The sequence below is a fragment of the Puma concolor genome, chromosome D4, assembly GCF_028749965.1.
Source record: "Puma concolor isolate L17-30 chromosome D4, mPumCon1.1.hap2, whole genome shotgun sequence".
In the NCBI taxonomy this organism is placed as follows: Eukaryota; Metazoa; Chordata; class Mammalia; order Carnivora; family Felidae; genus Puma; species Puma concolor.
This window is the reverse complement of record NC_141679.1, coordinates 90983252-91002116: the sequence shown is the minus strand read 5'-3', so window position 1 is coordinate 91002116 and position 18865 is coordinate 90983252. Positions and strand designations below refer to the sequence as shown.

Below are 18865 nucleotides of genomic sequence, written 5' to 3'. Positions count from 1 at the left end.
TTTTGAATGTGGCACCTCATGGGGCGCCGGGGTGGCTCAGTCGGTTAAGTGTCCAACCTCGGCTCAGGACATGATCCCGCGGTTTGTGGGTTCAAGCCCCACATCGGGCTCTCTGTGGTCAGTGTGGAGCCCGCTTCAGATCCTCTGTCCCCCTCTCTCTCTGACCCACCCCGGCTGGTTCTCTCTCTCTCAAAAGTAAAATAAACATTAAAAAAAAAGTTTTTTTTTTTTTAATAAACGTGGCAACTCATTCACAGTTTTCGTCACTGGATGGGCCAAACATCTCTGTGGGCTGACTTGGCCGTGGCTCCCCGCTCGTGACCGCATGGCCACACGGGCACCGTTTCCCCATCATGGCTTGGGGCCTCCACTTTCTTTTAGCCACACCAGCTCGTGGACTGAAATGCACCTTTCCAATTTAGTGACCATCTGTGACAAAGCAGTGTGAATCGGAAACCAAATCAGCCAAGTGGAAGGACGGACGGACTCCGTCATCCCGTCCATCGTGAAATACGTCAAAGGGTAAGAGATTTGACATCCGGGGGACAGGGAGAAGAGCTGGGGTCAGAGTTTTATCTCACACGGCGGTCACACGCTCGGGAGCGTCCCGAGCTTCGAGTGGCTTTTCTGTGTATTTTGTTATTATTATTTTTTAACATATCTGTAGTTGTGAGTAAACGGTACTCACTTGTTTATTTATTTATTGGACCAAATCGCCCCCAACAACTCCTCGGGTAGTCGTGTGTAATCAGATTTGTTTTCTACTTTTTTAAACATGCTTTTAAAGTAAAGGAATAAATACAATTGAGGCTTGTAAAAGGTGATCATTAGGAAAGGGGCCTCGGCCCCATAACTTTAAAGTAATAGCCCCATTACGGAGAGGGGCGATCGCGTCTTAACTGCTACGTCTACTTACGTTGCGAGGTTGAGGGGTTCTGGACGCTCGCTGAGCAGCTCAGTAAAAGCCTTTCCGGCGGCCATTTAACCTCCATTTACGAAGAAATAAAGCAAAATTGATGCTGATTTGGGCCTGCTTTGGGGGATATTTTTGTTCCGTAAAAGCCCTTTTGCAATTTGCTGGGCCGCCCTGACACATGAGAGAGGGCTGCTGTTGATAAAGATAAAGCTTTATGGCCACGATATTTGCTGCTAACAGCAACCTAATGCAGCATTTTCATTTTTGTGCAATTAATGTTAACGTCTGCTACGAAAATTGTCATTAAATACCATTTTAAAATCCATTCAATTTGCATATGCAAAGCCCATTTACCATCACGGAGGATATAGCTGGCACTTCATCACGTCCTTACCCTCGCATTGTAGCCACTCGGTTTTATAGCAATTTAAGATTTTATATTGAAAGCCAGATGATAATGGATGTCCTTTCTGAGCCCAGCTGACTTCAGCTTTTCCACTGTACGTGGAACAACGCAGCCCCAGGACCGGGAACCGTGGGCATTTGCGCTGTGCCTCAGTCCCAAGGAGGCAAGTGTGCAAGAAACAGCACTGGACGGGGAGTCCGCCCACCTGGCTCTCGATGTGACTCTTGTCTGGTCCCACCTTGCTGTGTGACCTTGCGAAAGGGTCTTGACCGCTCTGAACGTCTGCTTCCTTGTCTTATTCATTTTATTTCCTAGTTTTATAAAGTAAGCTCTATACCCAACATAGGGCTCGAACTTAGGACCCCAAGATCCAGAGTCACAGGCTCCACCCACTGAACCAGCCAGGCGCCCCTGCTTCCTTCTTTTAAATCATGGCTTTGAACCAGGTGATGGCTAACGTCCTACGTCTTCTAAAATTTTGTTTTTCAGTATAAGCACTTCAGGTTGAGAACCCAGCTTAGGGAGATCGGTTAATTTCTCCCTGCCTAAGCTGGGCCAGTAACCCCACGCACCTCCCCGCACAGGCCCTTCCAAGACAAGGAAAGGAAACCGACACAGAGGCCAAACATAACCTGAGAATCCCAGCTGGCCGCGTTACTGCTCTAACATCCCATTCACAGGTCAGGAAACAGAAGCCTTGGAGGGAAAACTGTCGGGGACCACTCTGGAACGAGAGCCCTAGGCTGACGGCTGCTCGCAGACACCATGCCGTCTTGGGGACACTGGTGACCGGCCCGGACTAGTCTAGCGGTCTGGCACACAGTGGGAGTCTCTGTCCCTCTGTACTCCAGGCGGCCTTGGGAAACCTTGCCTTGGAGGGACCGACTTTAGGGCATTATTATTATTTTTTTTAATTTATTTTTTTTTAACGTTTATTAATTTTTGGGACAGAGAGAGACAGAGCATGAACGGGGGAGGGGCAGAGAGAGAGAGAGGGAGACACAGAATCTGAAACAGGCTCCAGGCTCTGAGCCATCAGCACAGAGCCCGACGCGGGGCTCGAACTCACGGACCGCGAGATCGTGACCTGAGCTGAAGTCGGACGCTTAACTGACTGAGCCACCCAGGCGCCCCTAGGGCATTATTTCAAAGGGGGGGGGGAGGGGGGTGTGCCAACGACCGTTAATCTGGACCAGAAATGATTTTCCAATGTGTCTGTACGGTCACGTTCCACGTTTGGAGGGCTGGCGAAGAGAAACGCATGTCCGGTGAGAGAGACGTGTACAGCTGAGACCATGGGAGGTGGGAGAGCTTTACCGCAGAGATGACGCTGAGCTGAACTCCAGAGAATGAGTAGGTTTTACTAGGTAGGGTGGCGAGAGCAGGCGGGGGAAGGCATACAAAAGTATGGCAGCTCCCGCTGCGGGAAACACGATGGCACGTCCTCGAAACACTAAACTTGGAATCCCGCGTGACTCAGCAAGTACACCCATGGGTAGATACCCAAGAGAACTGAAAGCAGGGACCCACACGGGTATTTGCACACCCGTGTTCACGGCGGCACTATTCACGATAGCCAGAAGGTGGACACCGTCCGAATGCCCATCGACGGATAAACGGAGAAACAAAACGCGGCACATCCACACAGTGGAATATCATTCGGCCCTGAAAAGGAAGGAGATTCGGACACCCGCTACAACGTGGATGAACCTCGAGGACATTACGGTAAGTGAAACAAGCCAGAAACAAAAGAGCAAATTTGGCACGATTCCGCTGAGATGCGGTGTCTACAGAAGTCAACAATCGTAGAGACGGAAAGCAGAATGGTGGTTACAAAGAACTGAGGGAAGGGAGGAACAGAGAGGTACCAAATGGGGCCCGAGTTCCAGTCCGGGATGAAGAAAGGCTTCTGGAGATGCATGGTGCTGTGGGTTGCACAGCAGTGTGAATGTGCTTAAGGCCACTGAACTGTACATTTAAAAATGGCAAATCTGGGGGCGCCTGGGTGGCTCAGTCGGCTAAGCATCTGACTCGTGATTTCGGCTCAGGTCGTGCTCTCACGGTTTGTGAGTTCGAGCCCCGCGTGAGGCCCCTCCCTGGAAGCGTGGTTCCTGCTTGGGATTCTCTCTCTCCCTCTCTCACTGCTCCCCCCCACCCCCTGCCACTCATACTCATTCTCTCTCTCTCTCAAAATAAATAAACAGGGGCGCCTGGGTGGCGCAGTCGGTTAAGCGTCCGACTTCAGCCAGGTCACGATCTCGCGGGCTGTGAGTTCGAGCCCCGCGTCGGGCTCTGGGCTGATGGCTCAGAGCCTGGAGCCTGTTTCCGATTCTGTGTCTCCCTCTCTCTCTGCCCCTCCCCCGTTCATGCTCTGTCTCTCTCTGTCCCAAAAATAAATAAACGTTGAAAAAAAAAAATTAAAAAAATAAATAAATAAATAAATAAATAAACAAAAACTTCAAAAAAAAAAAAAACCAGTAAATCTTACCACAATAGAAAATAATTAGAACAAATAAAAAATAAAGAAGGGACCATCGCCAATAATAATAATAATAACAATAAAGTATGGTGGGAGAGCCAGAGGAAGTCACCTACCCAGGACACAGTGGGAGGAAGGTGGGAAAGAGGCTGGGGACAGACTGTCGATGGCACTGCCACATAGATGGACCAAGATATTGGCTTCTCGGTCACGGGCATCTGGCTGGGGCTTGGCGGCCCCAGGCCACCTGTTGCTAGCTACGGGCGCTTCTGTTTATTTGCACAGTGCGAGGCACAAACACCAGTGATTTTTTTGTGCTGTGACACATCATGGGTTAGGAAGCCCTGGTGCATTGAACATCTGCCGTTTCGCCTACTGTTGTGTTCTGTTCTCCTTCCGGGGTCAGAGCCTTGATTTCTACATCCTTTCCACCACCAGCCCCATGTGGATGGTGGAGGCTGAGCCCAAACACCTACCCCGCCCAAGAAGGGGCAGAGGATCAGGCCTGGCCAATCAGGGCATCAGAATCTCCTGGTCTCAGCAATTGGTTCAGAGGCAGACATGTGACCCAGAACTGGCCAATCAGTGTGCTTCACAATCCCTGCTCACAGTGGCTGATTCAGGGATCGGCAAGGCTCTAAAGTTGGACCAAGGAATCTTAATCTGAAGGCTGCCGTAGCTTCTGTGCCCTTCCCCCTGAGGATGGAACTGTTCCTGGTCATTTAGCTACACGAGGCAGAAGCTTGTCAGAGAACAAAGCCAAGATTGGGAAGCACAGCCAAGACATGGCGAGACATACCCAATACTGATAATGTCCCTTGGTGACCTAGATCCAGCTGTGCCTGAAGCTGTACCCCTGAGTTTTTCAATCATGTAAGCCAATAAATTCCACTTAAAAAAATATCAAGCCGGTTTGAGTTGAGATTTGATTACGTGCAACCACGTTCTACTTTTTAAAATTTATTTTTTTATTTTTTTAATGTTTATTTTTTGAGAGAGAGACAGAGCATGAGCGGGGGAGGGGCAGAGAGAGGCAGAGAGAGGCAGAGACACAGAATCCGAAGCAGGTTCCAGGCTCCGAGCTGTCAGCACAGAGCCCGATGCGGGGCTCGAACTCACCGACCGTGAGATCACGACCTGAGCAGATGTCGGATGCTTAACCGACTGAGCTCCCCAGGTGCCCCACTACTTTTTTTTCCCTAACGTTTACTTATTTATTTTGAGAGAGACACAGATTGAGAGAGAGAATCCCGAGCCGCCTCCTCTATGTGCACGGAGCCCGATGCAGGGCTCTAACTCATGATGGGGAGATCGTGACCCGAGCCGAAATCAAGACTTGGACGCTTAACCGACCGAGCCACCCAGGCGCCCCTGCATTCTACTTTTAGAGAATGTCACGCATCCCAGAGTTGGAACGTGGGTTGCATGTTTGCTGCTACCCCAATCACCGTGACCAAGGTTTGTGAGCTACACCGAGCGCCCAGGCCTGGAGCGCTCCCCGCCCTTCCTGAAGTCAAAGGCCATGCCGCACACGGTTCCCCAGTTCAGTCACCTCTGAGTGCCCTCCGGCCCCCCGGTGAGGGATCGAGCCTGGTGTCCCGGCCACTTACCGTGCCACGACCCCAAACGTCATGTTTGGAGGGAGGGAGGGCATTTCCTTCTTGACGTGCCGGTCATCCTGGTCACTGATGCGGATGTCGTTGAGCTGGCGGTAGAGGAAATTCTCCCGAGCAGTCACCAGGCCGGCTTTCACCGCCCCGCGATTCATGGCAATGTAGTTCCGGGTCAGCTCGTGGGGGCACGTGGGCTGCTGCTTAAACACATTCCAGTGTCCAAGGGCTGAGGGCAGGGAGGGACGGAACTGTGGTGCGGCGGTCAGGCCGCGGCACCTGACCGAGAAGAAACTGGGGCGTGTGTGCCTCCCATTAACCCGGGGCCTGCTGTGTGACGGCCCTGTGTGGCCTTCTGGAAAGGGAGGGGTCAGGATTCCTGGAGATTCCGGAGGGCACCAGAGCATCCTTTGCCAAGCCGGGTTCGCCTGGCCTTCACCTCCTTGGGGCCATCAGAGGGTTGGTCCTGAGCCCATTCTGTGCTCGAAGCTCAAGCGGGGCAGGGCACAAGGTTCCACCCTGGCTGGGGCCCATGCTGTTTCCCTGACACCTTAGACCCGGACCCTGCCTGGACCTCCCTGTCTCGGCCAAGCCCAGACTGCGGTTTTCCACCAGAATCACACTGCGGGGCAGGCCCCGGGACTCTCTGGCTCTTTCCCTGGACTGCGGCCAGCCGCCTAGGTTGAGAGCTCATGCCCCCCCCCCCCCCACCGCGGGGCTCCAAAGTACGCCTGCTCACCTTCGGGGACCCCTCCATCCAGCCCGCGGACGTAGAGCCCGTAATTGAAATCAATTCCAGGCAGAGTGTAACTTCTTTCTCGGGGCTTCCCAAGTTCAGCCTGTGTGGGGACAGAGAGAAAGCCAAGGTGAGGAGCGAAATCGCAGACCAACCGCATCACGACAAGTTCAGCCACAGGAGTCAATCAGATGCTCACTTGGCCGCAGGCCCCGTGGGTGACCTTCAGGGCCACTAGGGTAAGGATGACGTTGCCCTCCGCCGTCACCTCCGGTGCGAGGTGAGCGCCGGGGGCACTGGGCATCGAGACACAACCGGGAAAGCCTGCCCGGTGTGCTTGTGATAGGGGACAAGTGAGCAGGGTCAGGAGGACCCCCGAGGCCTTGAAAGAGGAGGTGCGTTTGTGTGAGGGGAGGGGCGCGCGGCAGCCCCTGGGGGTCCAGCCTTGCCCTGCCAGCCCAGCGCTGAGTGGCCCAAGGGGACACACGGGAAGGCGTGGTTCACAGACGTTCACCTGGAGGCCCCTGTTCAAGGAGGGGCCATCTTTCCTACCTGACTCTTCATTCATTCCTACCAAAGATGGCATCCTCACCGGAGCCCGTGAGGACATCAATGCTCCTTGAGTCCTCGCCTGCAGGTGGGGATATGGTAACAAGGCCCACCATGACCTTCCCGGTGGCCGGCCAGCTCTCCTCACTCTCCGGGTGAACTCCTTGACCCGCCCAGAAGGGGGTCATAGGAACAAAATCGGTCTATTACCAACCACGTGACTCCCCCATCCTATAGACAGGGAAGTGGACACCGAGAGAGGTGCTCGTGACCCACGGCTCCTACGGGATGGGCTGGGTTTCACAGGCTGGAGCGTTTGGCCTCCGGCCGGAGCTCTTAACCATTAGATTACACGGCCCCCTCTCGGGGCGCCTAGGTGGCTCAGTTGGTTAAGCATCTGCCTTCAGCTCAGGTCATGATCTCACAGGTCATGAGTTCGAGCCCTGCATCGGGATCTCTGCCGTCAGCACGGAGCCCACTTCGGATCCTCTGCCCCCCTCTCTCTCCGTTTCTCCCCTGCTCGTGCTCTCTGTCAAAAATAAATAAGCTTAAAAAAAAAAAAAAAGATTACACAGCCTCTCTTTCAAGTAGCAGCTGCCTGAGGTCAGAGGTCCTGGCCTGTAAGGCCCTTAGAACATTCAGTGAGCCCGTGCTGAGTTCGGACTGTGTTCCAGATACGACATTTGGTTGTCCCTGTGCTTCTCTCAGGCAGGACCCATCACTATCCCCATTTCTCAGCTGAGGCAGCTGAGGCACTGAGAGGCCAAACAGTTTTGCCCAAGTCCCCATGGCAGGAAGTGGCCAATTTGGGATTCGAACCCAAGCTGTCTGTCTCCAGCCCACACCCAGATCCACCAGTTAAACGAATATCAACGAGCCAGTCTGGCTTTTATTGCCTTCCTTTTCCTGGTGGCTCAGAGCAGGTGCTCTCAATAAATGCCTGAGATTAAAAGCCTCTTCCTCGGGGCGCCTGGGTGGCGCAGTCGGTTAAGCGTCCGACTTCAGCCAGGTCACGATCTCGCGGTCCGTGAGTTCGAGCCCCGCATCGGGCTCTGGGCTGACGGCTCAGAGCCTGGAGCCTGTTTCCGATTCTGTGTCTCCCTCTCTCTCTGCCCCTCCCCCGTTCGTGCTCTGTCTCTCTCTGTCCCAAAAATAAATAAACGTTGAAAAAAAAATTAAAAAAAAAAAAAAGCCTCTTCCTCTGGGAAGCCCTCCCAGGTTGCCTTCAGTCCGGACAACTTTCTTTGTTACATGGCATCTCAGGGCCCTGAGCTCTACCTACAGGGCACTTACAAACTTGCGCAGTGGTACCTCGATGGCACCGATGGGCCTCGCCAACATGACGCTCAGGGAAAGAATCGGTCACACAGGACCACATACTGCACGATTCCATTTACGTGAAACGTCTCAAATAGCAAATTTGAGGAGGAAAAGTGTTGCTTACGGCCGGGAGGGGTGATGGCTACGAGGTGTCCTAAAATGGACTGCGGGGACAATTGCACAAGTCTGTGAACGGGCTGAAAGCCGTTGCACCGTAGGCTTTATTTGGGTGAATTGCATGGTATGTGAATTATGTCTCAGGAAAGCCATTAGAATTACACAGCAGTGTAATCAAGTCGTTAATTGCACGGCCATCAGTTCGATGTCGGTCTCCCCCTGGTGGAAAGTCTCCCCGTCTTTATTTTAAGGTTAATTTTTTTTTAGTTTTTTTTTTTTGTAATAGACCTTAGTTTTTAAAGCAATTCTATGTTCACAGCAAAACTGAGCCGAAGGTGCCAAGATTGCGCCTCTGCCCCTCCCCGACCCCCCTTCTCCTCACTCCTCTTTTTCCCTGTGCCCAGCATGGCAGAGATACTAGTAAATAGGGGTGAGTGAATGAGGGAAGGAAAGACGGAAGGAAGGAAATGCCTCCTTGGAGACTCTTCTCAGTTCTCGTCTGCACGAGGTTCTCCCTCCTCTTTCCCATCTCAAATCCCAGGTCCCACCTCCCTTGCGAGGGATGGAGTTCTGAGTTCCAGGCAAGAGCACGGGGGCCTCTGCTGGGCGGTTTGCTTTGAACTCCTTCCGCAAGACTCACTCCGAGCTGCAGACAAAGCTCTGGCTTCTCATTTGTTTATGAAAATGATCTGGCCTCTCTGGTGACTGCAGGGGAAGTTAATTAAAATGTGACTTCTCCAGGAGAGGCCTCCGCCTCCCTCAGGGCAAGTGCAGGTGGGCAGACTTCCAGCTGGCAAAGGAAAGACAGACAGACTCAGGAGCTGGCTGTTACTTGGGGGGTGGGGGGAGCGGAGAAGCACGCAGGTGTCTGGGTCTCTGCGCTTTTTACCGAGGGTTGCCTGGGAGTCAACAATTGCCAAAGTATACCTGGAAGCCTTAGGCTGCAAGAATCATTCAGATGGGAGTTTCACCCATTCTTTCACTCCACAAATATCTTGCACGGACTCTGCACCAAGCCCTGTGTTGGGAGTTCTAAGCCGAACAAAGCAGAGACCTAGCCTTTGCCCTTATGAAATGTATTGTTTTGGAAAAGGGATAATCAAACAAGTAACAATAGTCAAGGGCACCAGAGGGTTAGCTTGGGGGAGCACAGATTGCCTCTAGCTCTAAAAAATTTGAGTCCATAGACTGAGAGAAGATTTTTTGCAATGCAAGTATCTGACAAAGGGCTTTTACCCATCATATATAAAGAGCTGCTACAAATCAATAAGAAAAAAAAAAGGCAGACAATCCTATGGAAGGATGAGCAAGAGACCTGAACAGGCACTTCATTAAGAGGATGTCCAAGTGGCTAAGATCCATATTTCCAGTGGCTTAACGTCTGAGAAATGCAAAATAAAAACTCAATGCTATTGGTGAGAATGCGGAGCAACCAGAACGCAGATGCACTTGGTGGGAGGTACAGACTGGTACAGCCACTGTGGAACCCCATTTAGCAGTGTCTATTAAAGGTAAACACATACCTGATAACCCAACAGTTCCCTCCTGCCCACCCAACAGAAGTGAGTGCCTGTGTCCTACAGAGACCCGTCGAGAACGCTCACAGCATCTCAGTTCGTAGTAGCCAAGTACCGGAAACAATCCCAGTGGCCGTTATAAGGTGTATAAAAAAGTTGTGATGTATTCATTCTGTAGACTACTTCATAGCAGTCGTTCTCAATCAGGGGCAATTTTGGCCCCCAGAGGACACCTGGCTGTGTCAGAGACATCATGAGTTGCCACCACGTGGGAAGGAGTCCTACCTTCCACGTGGCTGGTGGAGGCCAGGGTTCCTGCTCAACATCCAACCACGCACAATACGGTCCTCGCCTCCAACAACAAAGAATTACCCGGCCCCCAAGGCCAACAGTGCCGAGGCTGGGAAAGCCCACACTATGGCAACCAGCGTGGGGCGAAAGAAGCCAGACGCGCGAGGGACGCGTAGAGGACGCTCGAACGCCATCGGTATGGGTGCCCTTGGGGCAGGCGTCGTGGCTGAGGCTGCGTCGGAGGATTCGGGGGATCTGGTCCTGCTTCTTGACCGGATGTGGGTGCCCTTCACACCTGCTGTCCTCCTTCAGAACCCGCTCATCTGTGATGTCACCGCGGCCACAGGTTGAGACAGCAATGTGTTCCTGATGGCCACAGGAGACACCTGCACGGAAGCACCGTGTAAACCCCGGCAAAACATAAGTGGCGGCAGCAACACGAAGACAATTCGTGGGGTCCCAAAGGGTTCTCTGCTGTGTGCTTTTGCAATGGCGGGGTCCCGTCTGGAATTCTCGGAGTGTTCGTTTTGTCATTTGCTCCGACCGTTCCAGACCGGAGCGTCACCCAGAAGGAAGAAGCTCCCCAAGAATTCGGCAGAGAAGGGGGTTTGGCCTTCCAGCCCCACGGCTGGACTTGCTTCCCTCTCGGGCAGGTCGTACAGCATCTGAGAAGGCCACTTGTAGGGCACCAAAGGGTCCCCGGGCCCTTGTCAGGTGCAGCCCCAGAACACCCCCAGAGCTGTGTGCCCCCTGACCTTTTCCCGGGTCCCACCCATCCACAAACCCTCCTGGGCTTAAAAGCCCCCTCTCGGTAGTTCAGTCCTTTAGGGCCAGGGGCCGGGTGCACTGGGGTCCCCGCGCTCACACGTGAATGCCCAGAGGAGTGGCGGGCTCACCCCCAACCAGCTCAGCTGGCGAGTGAGAGGAGCTCACGGGCCCCCCTTGGTGTCAACACCCCCAACCACCACGGTGATCGTGCACCAGCCTCCTTTACCTCCATCACCTCTGTCTCATGCTTAGAAGAATCCTGCAAAGCGGTTACTACCGTCCCGGTTTTCAGGTGACAGCGGCCCAGACAGCTTCAGGGCCTTGGTTGCTCCAAGCTGCACAGCTAATGAATGGCCAAGGCAGGATTGGAACCCGTGTTTGACTCCACAGGGTCTTTGCTGCCTCTTAATCACTCACTTGGCATCTAGCATAAACTACCGGGGACCATTCATCCTCCTTCCTTGTGCACCAATCTTAGCTCTGCGGGCGAGAGGCTGTTCGGGCAGAGTGGCTGTGCCTTGGATGTCTTTGCACCCCCCCCCCCACCCCCCACCCAGAGAACCAAGGTGGCCTTATGCCCAGGAGGGCCCCATGGGAAGTCCACTGTTTTCATGTATAGTGGGATTGTGGGAAAAGCTGCCACCTCAGAAAACACCGTAGGCCTGTTGTGACCTGGACGCAGGATGGCAAAGTCATGACCGGGTCAGGGGAAAGTGGGCAGGGAAAGAAAGAAAGACACCAACCTTGGATTGGCATTTTGGAGAGACCTGACCGGGAGAAGATTCCTGTGGGTCAGCCAGGGAGGGCAGGAGAGCCAAGGGTTCTCCAAGGGGCTTCTTGGAAGTAAGAAAGAGCATTGAGCCAGAGGTAGAAGGACCTGGCCTCCTTTCCCAGCTCGACCAGAGAGACCTTCTAGAAGCCTATAGAGAAAAGCGTCTAGCAGGTGTCTGGGCACCTCAGGGGAGCTGTGTGAAGCCAGCTAAGGATTGACAAACAGGTGCTCAGAGCTCCTGACCCCGAACTTCCAGATGTGGGCAAGCCAGTCGTGACAGACATCTGAGATCAGCTGCCCTTGATATGCAACATAATTTGAAGTCGAGGGTGGGTCACCTGCTTCCCCGTGGCCACCCCTCCCTCTCTGATATCCGTGAAACTGATGACATTGGCCACAAATCTCGGCTTCGATTGGCCACTCAGCTCCCCAAGCTACCTGCCCCCACCCCCGGCCCAGAACAGGATAAGAGACAGCCCAGAGAGGCAACAGCTCTCAGGCTGGCATGTGCAAAGGTCCTGGGGCGGATGGTGCAGACAGGCTGTTGGGCCACATGAAGGCTGGAAGCGCCTTCCCTACACGGGGATCTCTTGGAACCACCGCACTCTCTTTACTGCAGAAGTAAAGAAAGCAACAAGGAAGAGAGATAACCTTTACTGAGCACCTCCTCCAAGGCTCATGTTATGTGATCTCACTAAGCCAACCTTAGTTCTGAGAACTCACTCTGCCCGAGAGCTTCTTGTGCTTCTCCGTGAACTCCGCCAATCCCACTGTGAGGTCGGTTTCTCAATTTCCAGGTGGGAAAACTGAAGGCCCCCCCCCCCCCCCCACCGCCCAAGGCCACCCGGCTAGTATACAGAGCAGCTGAGGGAAAGCTGAGCTCTCTCAGACGTGCTGACCCCACAGCAGGCCCCCCAGCAGCTCTCTGAGGGAGGGAGGTCACATTATCTCCAGTGGACGGATGGGGAAACGGAGGCCCGGGAAGAGAAGGGACCCATGAACCCCTTTCAGCCTGCACATGAGAGCCCCCTCCCGCATTTCCCGTGTCTGATGGCGGAATTCTAAGACGTCTCCTGCAAAATCCTCGAGGCCTTTGAAGGGGCACGCCTTAGCTCCGCACGGCAGGGAAGTGTGACACATGGGCCGCTATTCAAACAGGGCCCGGCAGCCGGGATCCCTCGTGGTCGAGGTGCTCGAATCAAGAGGCGTCAGGATGTGGGAGAAGAATCCCGGCTCTGCGTCAGACCACCCCGCCCTCCTCGGCACCGTTCAAACTGTGCCTTTCCCCGAGTTTCCTCCGTCACAGAGTGGCTTGGCTGGAATACAGCTCTGGGTGACAGCTGTCCCCATCAGCAGACAGCTTCATTAAACCTCATTAAGATGTCATCCCTTGCTGACTTAGTTCCCGTCTCTCAGCTCTAATTAAAGCCAGCTCTCTCCCTGTCCCAGGGGCCCTGGGATTCTCTGGGCTCCTTCTGCACCGCCGCTGTATCCGCCGTTTACACAGAGGACCCAGGCCCTGGACCCCCGCACTGGATCAGGCCGGGCAAGCAGCCCCCCGCCCCGCCCGGAAGCCCCCTCGGAGCAGCCTGTCGCCGGCCGCGTGAGGACCACTGGGGCTTTCCAGAGGCGCAGGTGGCGTTCCCTGCAGGCTGCTACCTCGCTCTGAAGTCACCTGAGGCGCCAGGAAGGACGGCCCCTCGCCCTGGAGCCTCGCCCAAGCCGCTTCTCATGAACCAGCTTCGAAATAAGCAACCTGACCTTGCAGTTCAAGTCTAAGAATTTCCCACCCGATATACGTTTGGAAATTCATAACTAGCCCCTGTTTGCCTCCCAAGAGGCGAAAATGGGTGAAATCAGTTGCCTTTATTTCTTGGATGGCCCGGACCGGATCCATCGCAGGGGGCGTTTCCAAGATGGGTTTTCAGCCCGGGAGCTCAACGCCCGGGTTCTGGACTTACCTTAGAAACTCGCTCCCGCAGGAGGAAGCCCCGTAAAGGAATCACGCCCACTTCCTGGCGGCCACACAGAAGGGAGTTCGTTGACCCTCTAGCCCAGCGCCTGAACTAAATAAATGTTTGCCCGACAGCTGAAGAGTCTCCACTTACTTTCCTGCACCCCATTAAAGTGTGGCTACGTGAACTCCCGCAGTTACGGCCTGGTAGTTATTAAATAAATATCTGCACATAGCCAAGCCCATTCATGTGCATGCACACACCCACCACTGTGCTCATGGAGGGGTAGTTCATTATTGTAAAACAACTTAAGACCCTCGAATGAAAAGCACAATATAAATGCAAATTGTGGTCCTGATTAGCATAGAGGATATTTATTTATTTCCATAATGAGAACCTCAGATAAACAATCACGTGAAATAAGGTACATTATGCATCAAAGGACTCCAGCACCGTCTCAGAAGCCAGGTTCTTTGAACCGTGTGCCTTGTGTGAGTGGCATGTGAACTTGAATAATGACCCCAGAAAAGGCACGCATGGGAGGACCACGTCCCCCTACAGGATCAAAGGCATATAAAATAATGTCAAGTGAAAAAAAAAAAAACAAAAAAAACCCAAACCACAGCAGGATTCACAATCGAACATATACTATGGTTACGGCCACGTGAAGAAAGCTTCACGGAAAAAACATACTGGAAGGAAACACACATCACTGATTGCGTGAGGGCGTGTAGTTAGAGATAGGGAGAGGGTGTCGAGATGTTAACTTGCAGAATCTAAAAAGGCAAAAGGCAGAGTTAAAGCGTGAGTTTCTATTCCCCACGGTACCTGCCAAGGGTCAAAGGCAAGGTTCTTCTCCTGTGTCATTACAACCGCAAGGGTTATGATGAGGGCTGGGCTGGCGGCCCCTGGGGTGGAGGGAGGTGTGGAGGGGAGGACGAGGACGGGAGAAGCCAGCTTGTTAATGTCACACGGAACTGAGTTCCAGGTCCGCCACTTCCCGTGTGACCCTGGGCAGGTCGCTTAATTTGTCTGGTCCCGGCTTCCTGCCTGGAACACCTCCCAGAGCTGCATGGAGGGTCTGGTGGCATCCGGCCCGGGGTGTGGCTTCGGCTACGGCTGTGGTTATAGGTGGTATTGTCGGAGCAGCTCTCCAGGTCAGGCCAAGGGAGTCCCAGGCAGTGGGACAGCTCTCCGGGCCCCACTGCACCTGCCCTTGCCTGGCTCTCGCGGCCGGCGCTGCCTGGTGTTCTGCCTCCAGCCTGGTTCCTCCGTCTCCCTGGGGCGGCCCGCGGCTCCCTCCGTGCTGCCGGGACCGTTACCGCAACTGATGTATGGCCCCTGCCGTTGAGGCGGCCACGGTGACAGGGCCCCTGCGCTCCCTCCCCGCCCTCCCCTCCCCCCAGACAGCTTGAAACCAGGTCCTTCATTTGCATTTACATGATCTCGCTGTGCAGCTTATGAGATCGAGAGATTTATTTGCTACTTAGCTTGATGTTTGATTACACTCGGAGAAGGCGGTGAGCGGCAAAGTGCAGGGATGCGTCGCTCCGAGCCTGCAGCCTCTGGGGGCCAGTAACTCAACAGCAGGTTTAGGCGGATGAGGGGGAAACGCGCAGCGTTTTGAGAAAGGCAAACGTGAGAGGCTGGAAGGAGAAAACACCATGATCTGGATTTTTTTTTTTCTTTTTTAATGAAAGCAACAGAAACTGGCTGAGGTGTCATCTGAATTATGAACAGCCCCAAGCAACTCTATGAGTTAGCTCATCGTCCTGGGGAACGAACTCCCAGAAACTTTTCCTTCCGGGCAAAACCAGAGGCTCCTGAAATTGATGGTTCCGCGCCCCACCCCCCCACCTCCCACCCAAGTAGGGAGGCGTGCTTACAGGTATGGCTCTCCGATCGCAGCGTGTGGATCAACACTGGCTCTGCCAGTGACACCCAAGCTCCTCATCTGTAAAGCGGGCAACCAATCCCACCTCTTAGGTCCGAAGCTGAGCCGGGTGACCTCAAACCATGGTGGACACAGAGCAGGCTCCCGGTAAACCGGCCGTTTTCTGAAGAAGCAAGGAATAAAGCGAAATGCTCCCGTGGAGAGAGGTCCCTCAGTGCCACGCTTTGCCGTCCAGCGTCACCTACGTGCTGCGCGGGTTGTGCACTGTGGGGGCTGGATTCTAGCTCCCTGGCTGGCCCGGTCCGGATGCCCGCAGCTGGGCAAGCCTGCTTTCATAGTAGTCTGCGCTGGGCATAGTGACGGGCAGAGATCTGCTGCTGCCAGCCTGCACCCTGTGGCGTTCCAGATCCAAACAGAAGTCATCTGGAACATTCCTGAGACATGACAATTTGGTGCTTGTGAGAACATGATCTTGGGACTAAACCTGCTGGGTCGGGATTCTGGCTTCTCACCTCTGTGTGATTCTGAGCCAGTTGTTTAAGCTCCAAGCCTGTAAAATAGATGTAATGAGAGTACCAGCTCACGGGGTTGTTGGAACATTGCATAATGCCGGGCAGGTTCTTAGCAGAGGGCCTGGAAGGTGCTTTTTTTTTTTTTAAGTTTATTTATTTATTTGGAGAGAGAGTACAAGTGGGGGGGGGGCAGAGAGAGAGAGAGAGAGAGAGAGAGAGAGAGGGATAGAATCCCAAGCAGGCTCCACACTGACAGCACAGAGCCCAGTGTGGGGCTCGAACCCATGAACCATGAGATCATGACCTGAGCCGAAACCAAGAGTCGGAGGCTTAACTGACTGAGCCACCCAGGTGCCCTGGGCCTGGAAGGTTCTTACCAAAAAGTAGGCATACTAGCTAGGTGTCTTCATCAGCTTGTCCATTAATTCTCAGCAACTCTGTCTCCATTTGTGTAAACAGAGAACTGGCCGTAAAATCAATTATGTCCATTTGATGGTTCCTCGAAGAGTTTAACATCAAATTACCCTATGACCTAGCAGTTCCACTCCTAGGTATGTGCCCGACGAAACTGAAGACAGATGTTCAAGCTAATACGTGCACACATGTGTTCACGACAGCATTATTTACAAGTGTCCAACAGCCAAGTGTGCATCGATTGACGAATGGATAATAAAATGCTGCCCCACAGTAAAATATTAAGCAGCCATAAAAAGGAATGAAGTCCTCACATAAGCTACCGCGTGCACGAACCCTCCAAGGCAAAGAAGCCAGACGCAAAGCCGCACACCGAATGATTCCATCTCTACGAAACGCCCAGAACTGGCAAATCCACAGAGAAAGAGAGCAGATTAGTGATTGCCAAGGAGTGGGGCCAGGGAAGGATGGCAGGAACGGGTTAATGGGTATGGGATTTCCTTTTGGGCTGATGAACGTGCTTTGGAACTGGACACACATTGGGGATGTGCTAAATGCCCGTGAATCGTATGCTTACTAACGGTTCATGGTTAATTTTCTGTAGATTTTGCTTCAATAAAAAGAAAAATTAAGACGTCCCACAGGAAGGATGTGCCACGCCTCCCATCCGAGCAATTTAGGAAATTCTTTTCTCTCTTTGGGATGAGAAAGGACAGAAACACAGATTAAGTAGCCGCTGTCTCATCGGGGCACAATGCGTCAGAAAACACCGCTCGACCTTAAGGAGGCAAGGCTGTGTGGCGGCGGTGGGAGGTGCCTCGGCTGGGACTGGAATATTTAAGCCATGTGTCATCTGGATATCCCTGCTCTGATGGTCCGTGTGGCAGAAGCTGGTGAAGGCATGTGTGTTGGAGGCTTTTTAGATCTTCCCAAAATAGTTGTTCCAAAGCAGGCCAGAGGCCAGAGGACCAGTGACACTTGCTGGATTCCATTTCACATCATGTCCCTCCTTCGCTTCGGGTGGCCTCAGCTTTGGAAGGCCGCCGTGGGCGTGGAAGAGGAGGACTGGACCGTGAGTCTGGAGCCCTGGAAGCTGGCACCCGTCCGCCTTGCCTGCTCCCCGTGGCCCATGCCTCGTCTGCCCCGGGGGACGCTGCAGGAGATCAGTGACTTTCCCAGGCCCAGTCACTGATCCAGCCAGGCAGCTGCTGTGGTCCGAGTTTTATTTTGGGGGGTCGGGGGTGGGGGTGTCTCCACATCAGACTTCTTCCGAAGAGCAGGCTCTACGGCTTTCAGAAAAAAAAAATGAGAATCCCTCAGTGAGGCCATCTCGGAGGTCCTCACCCGTGCACCTGGTGTAGACAGATGGGATCTGAGCCCAGACTCTATTCCTTCTCCCCGTGTGACTTTGAGCAGGTAATCTGACCTCTTTGGGTCTGTCTGTCATCATTCATGGAACAGGGATAACCATCCCCACCTCGGGTGGAAAGACCCGATTCAGACGAGCTCACTGGGACCAGGCACCAAGGGGCACCCGGCAGGCAGGAGGCATGCAGCGGCTTGGGACGGCTTTTTCCTCCCCTCCTCCGGGCCACTGCTGCTTTAGTGAAGACAAGAAACACCTCCGCCCTTACTCTGATGTGGCGTCCAACACGCCAAGGAGCAAGTTTCCAGACTGCGGAGGAGAGAGAAACAGACCAGGGCCCCCGCCCCCACCGAGGGGGGAGCCGCTGGCATTAGGGATAAACGACACATCCTTACGGTTACTTGGTCACTTCAGTCGCCAAGGGTGGAAGCCAGCAGACCACAGAAGCGCAGCGGGACCAGGCTCGTGAAAGAGGCTCCCCACCAAAAAAAAAAAAAAAAAAAAAAAAAAAAAAAGAGCGAGCAAGCGAGAGAAAAGAAAGAAAGCAAGAGCCAAAGCAGAGAATGATCTATGTACTTTTCAAAACTTAAAACAGAAATCAAAGGAAAACTGAACTGTTTTAAGTTTTGACAGCTGCAGGGATCATTCTGTTTGGTTACTCTATTTATGTTTTCATTTTCTTTATAGATTCATTGAAAATCGCATCATGTAATAGGGAAGAAAAATGTTCAGTATTTCCCGCCCCCCCATAAACCCTTGTTCCTTCCCGAGAACAGATGAAAACGCCCGCTCCGGTGACTTTCGGTTTGATGTATATTTCATAATATCTCATTGATTGTAAGTTTTATTTCCATGTCAATAAAAAACTGGGATTGTAATAAATGAGAAGGAGTTTAACACAAAATGGCAGCTGACCTGTTAGCAGAGGAGGCAGCGGGGCGGAGGAAGAGGCTCTGAAATGAAGCCCGTTAATAAGGATGGCTATTGATTTCACCACGAAGCTGGGTGCCTCTCGGACAGGGATGTGCTCACAGCGTGAGGCTGTCCAGAGGCCTGTGGGTGAGGGGCCACCCATCCAGAAGGGGAGGAGGGCAGAGGAACTCCGGGGCGGGGGGCATCGGAGACCCAGAGAGGGGCTCAGGTGTGCGGGTGACGACGTTCGGAGCTGGGCAGGGTGTCTGGCTTTGTGGGCTGTGGAGGGCAGCAGTGGCTTGGGATCTCAAGACCGTTAAGACCATCTTAC

General features: G+C 53.4%; 1 protein-coding gene across 1 annotated transcript in view; it reads right to left on the bottom strand.

Moving 5' to 3' along the window:
• Nucleotides 1–18865, bottom strand: part of CFAP77 (cilia and flagella associated protein 77) — a 133551-nt gene that overhangs the window by 55178 nt on the left and 59508 nt on the right. The window contains exons 2-3 of the mRNA XM_086684370.1: nucleotides 6151–6250; nucleotides 5412–5640 (exon numbers count right to left, since the gene is read on the bottom strand). Coding sequence (XP_086540496.1) covers nucleotides 5412–5640; nucleotides 6151–6250 — 329 coding nt within the window. The remainder of the gene's footprint in view (nucleotides 1–5411; nucleotides 5641–6150; nucleotides 6251–18865) is intronic.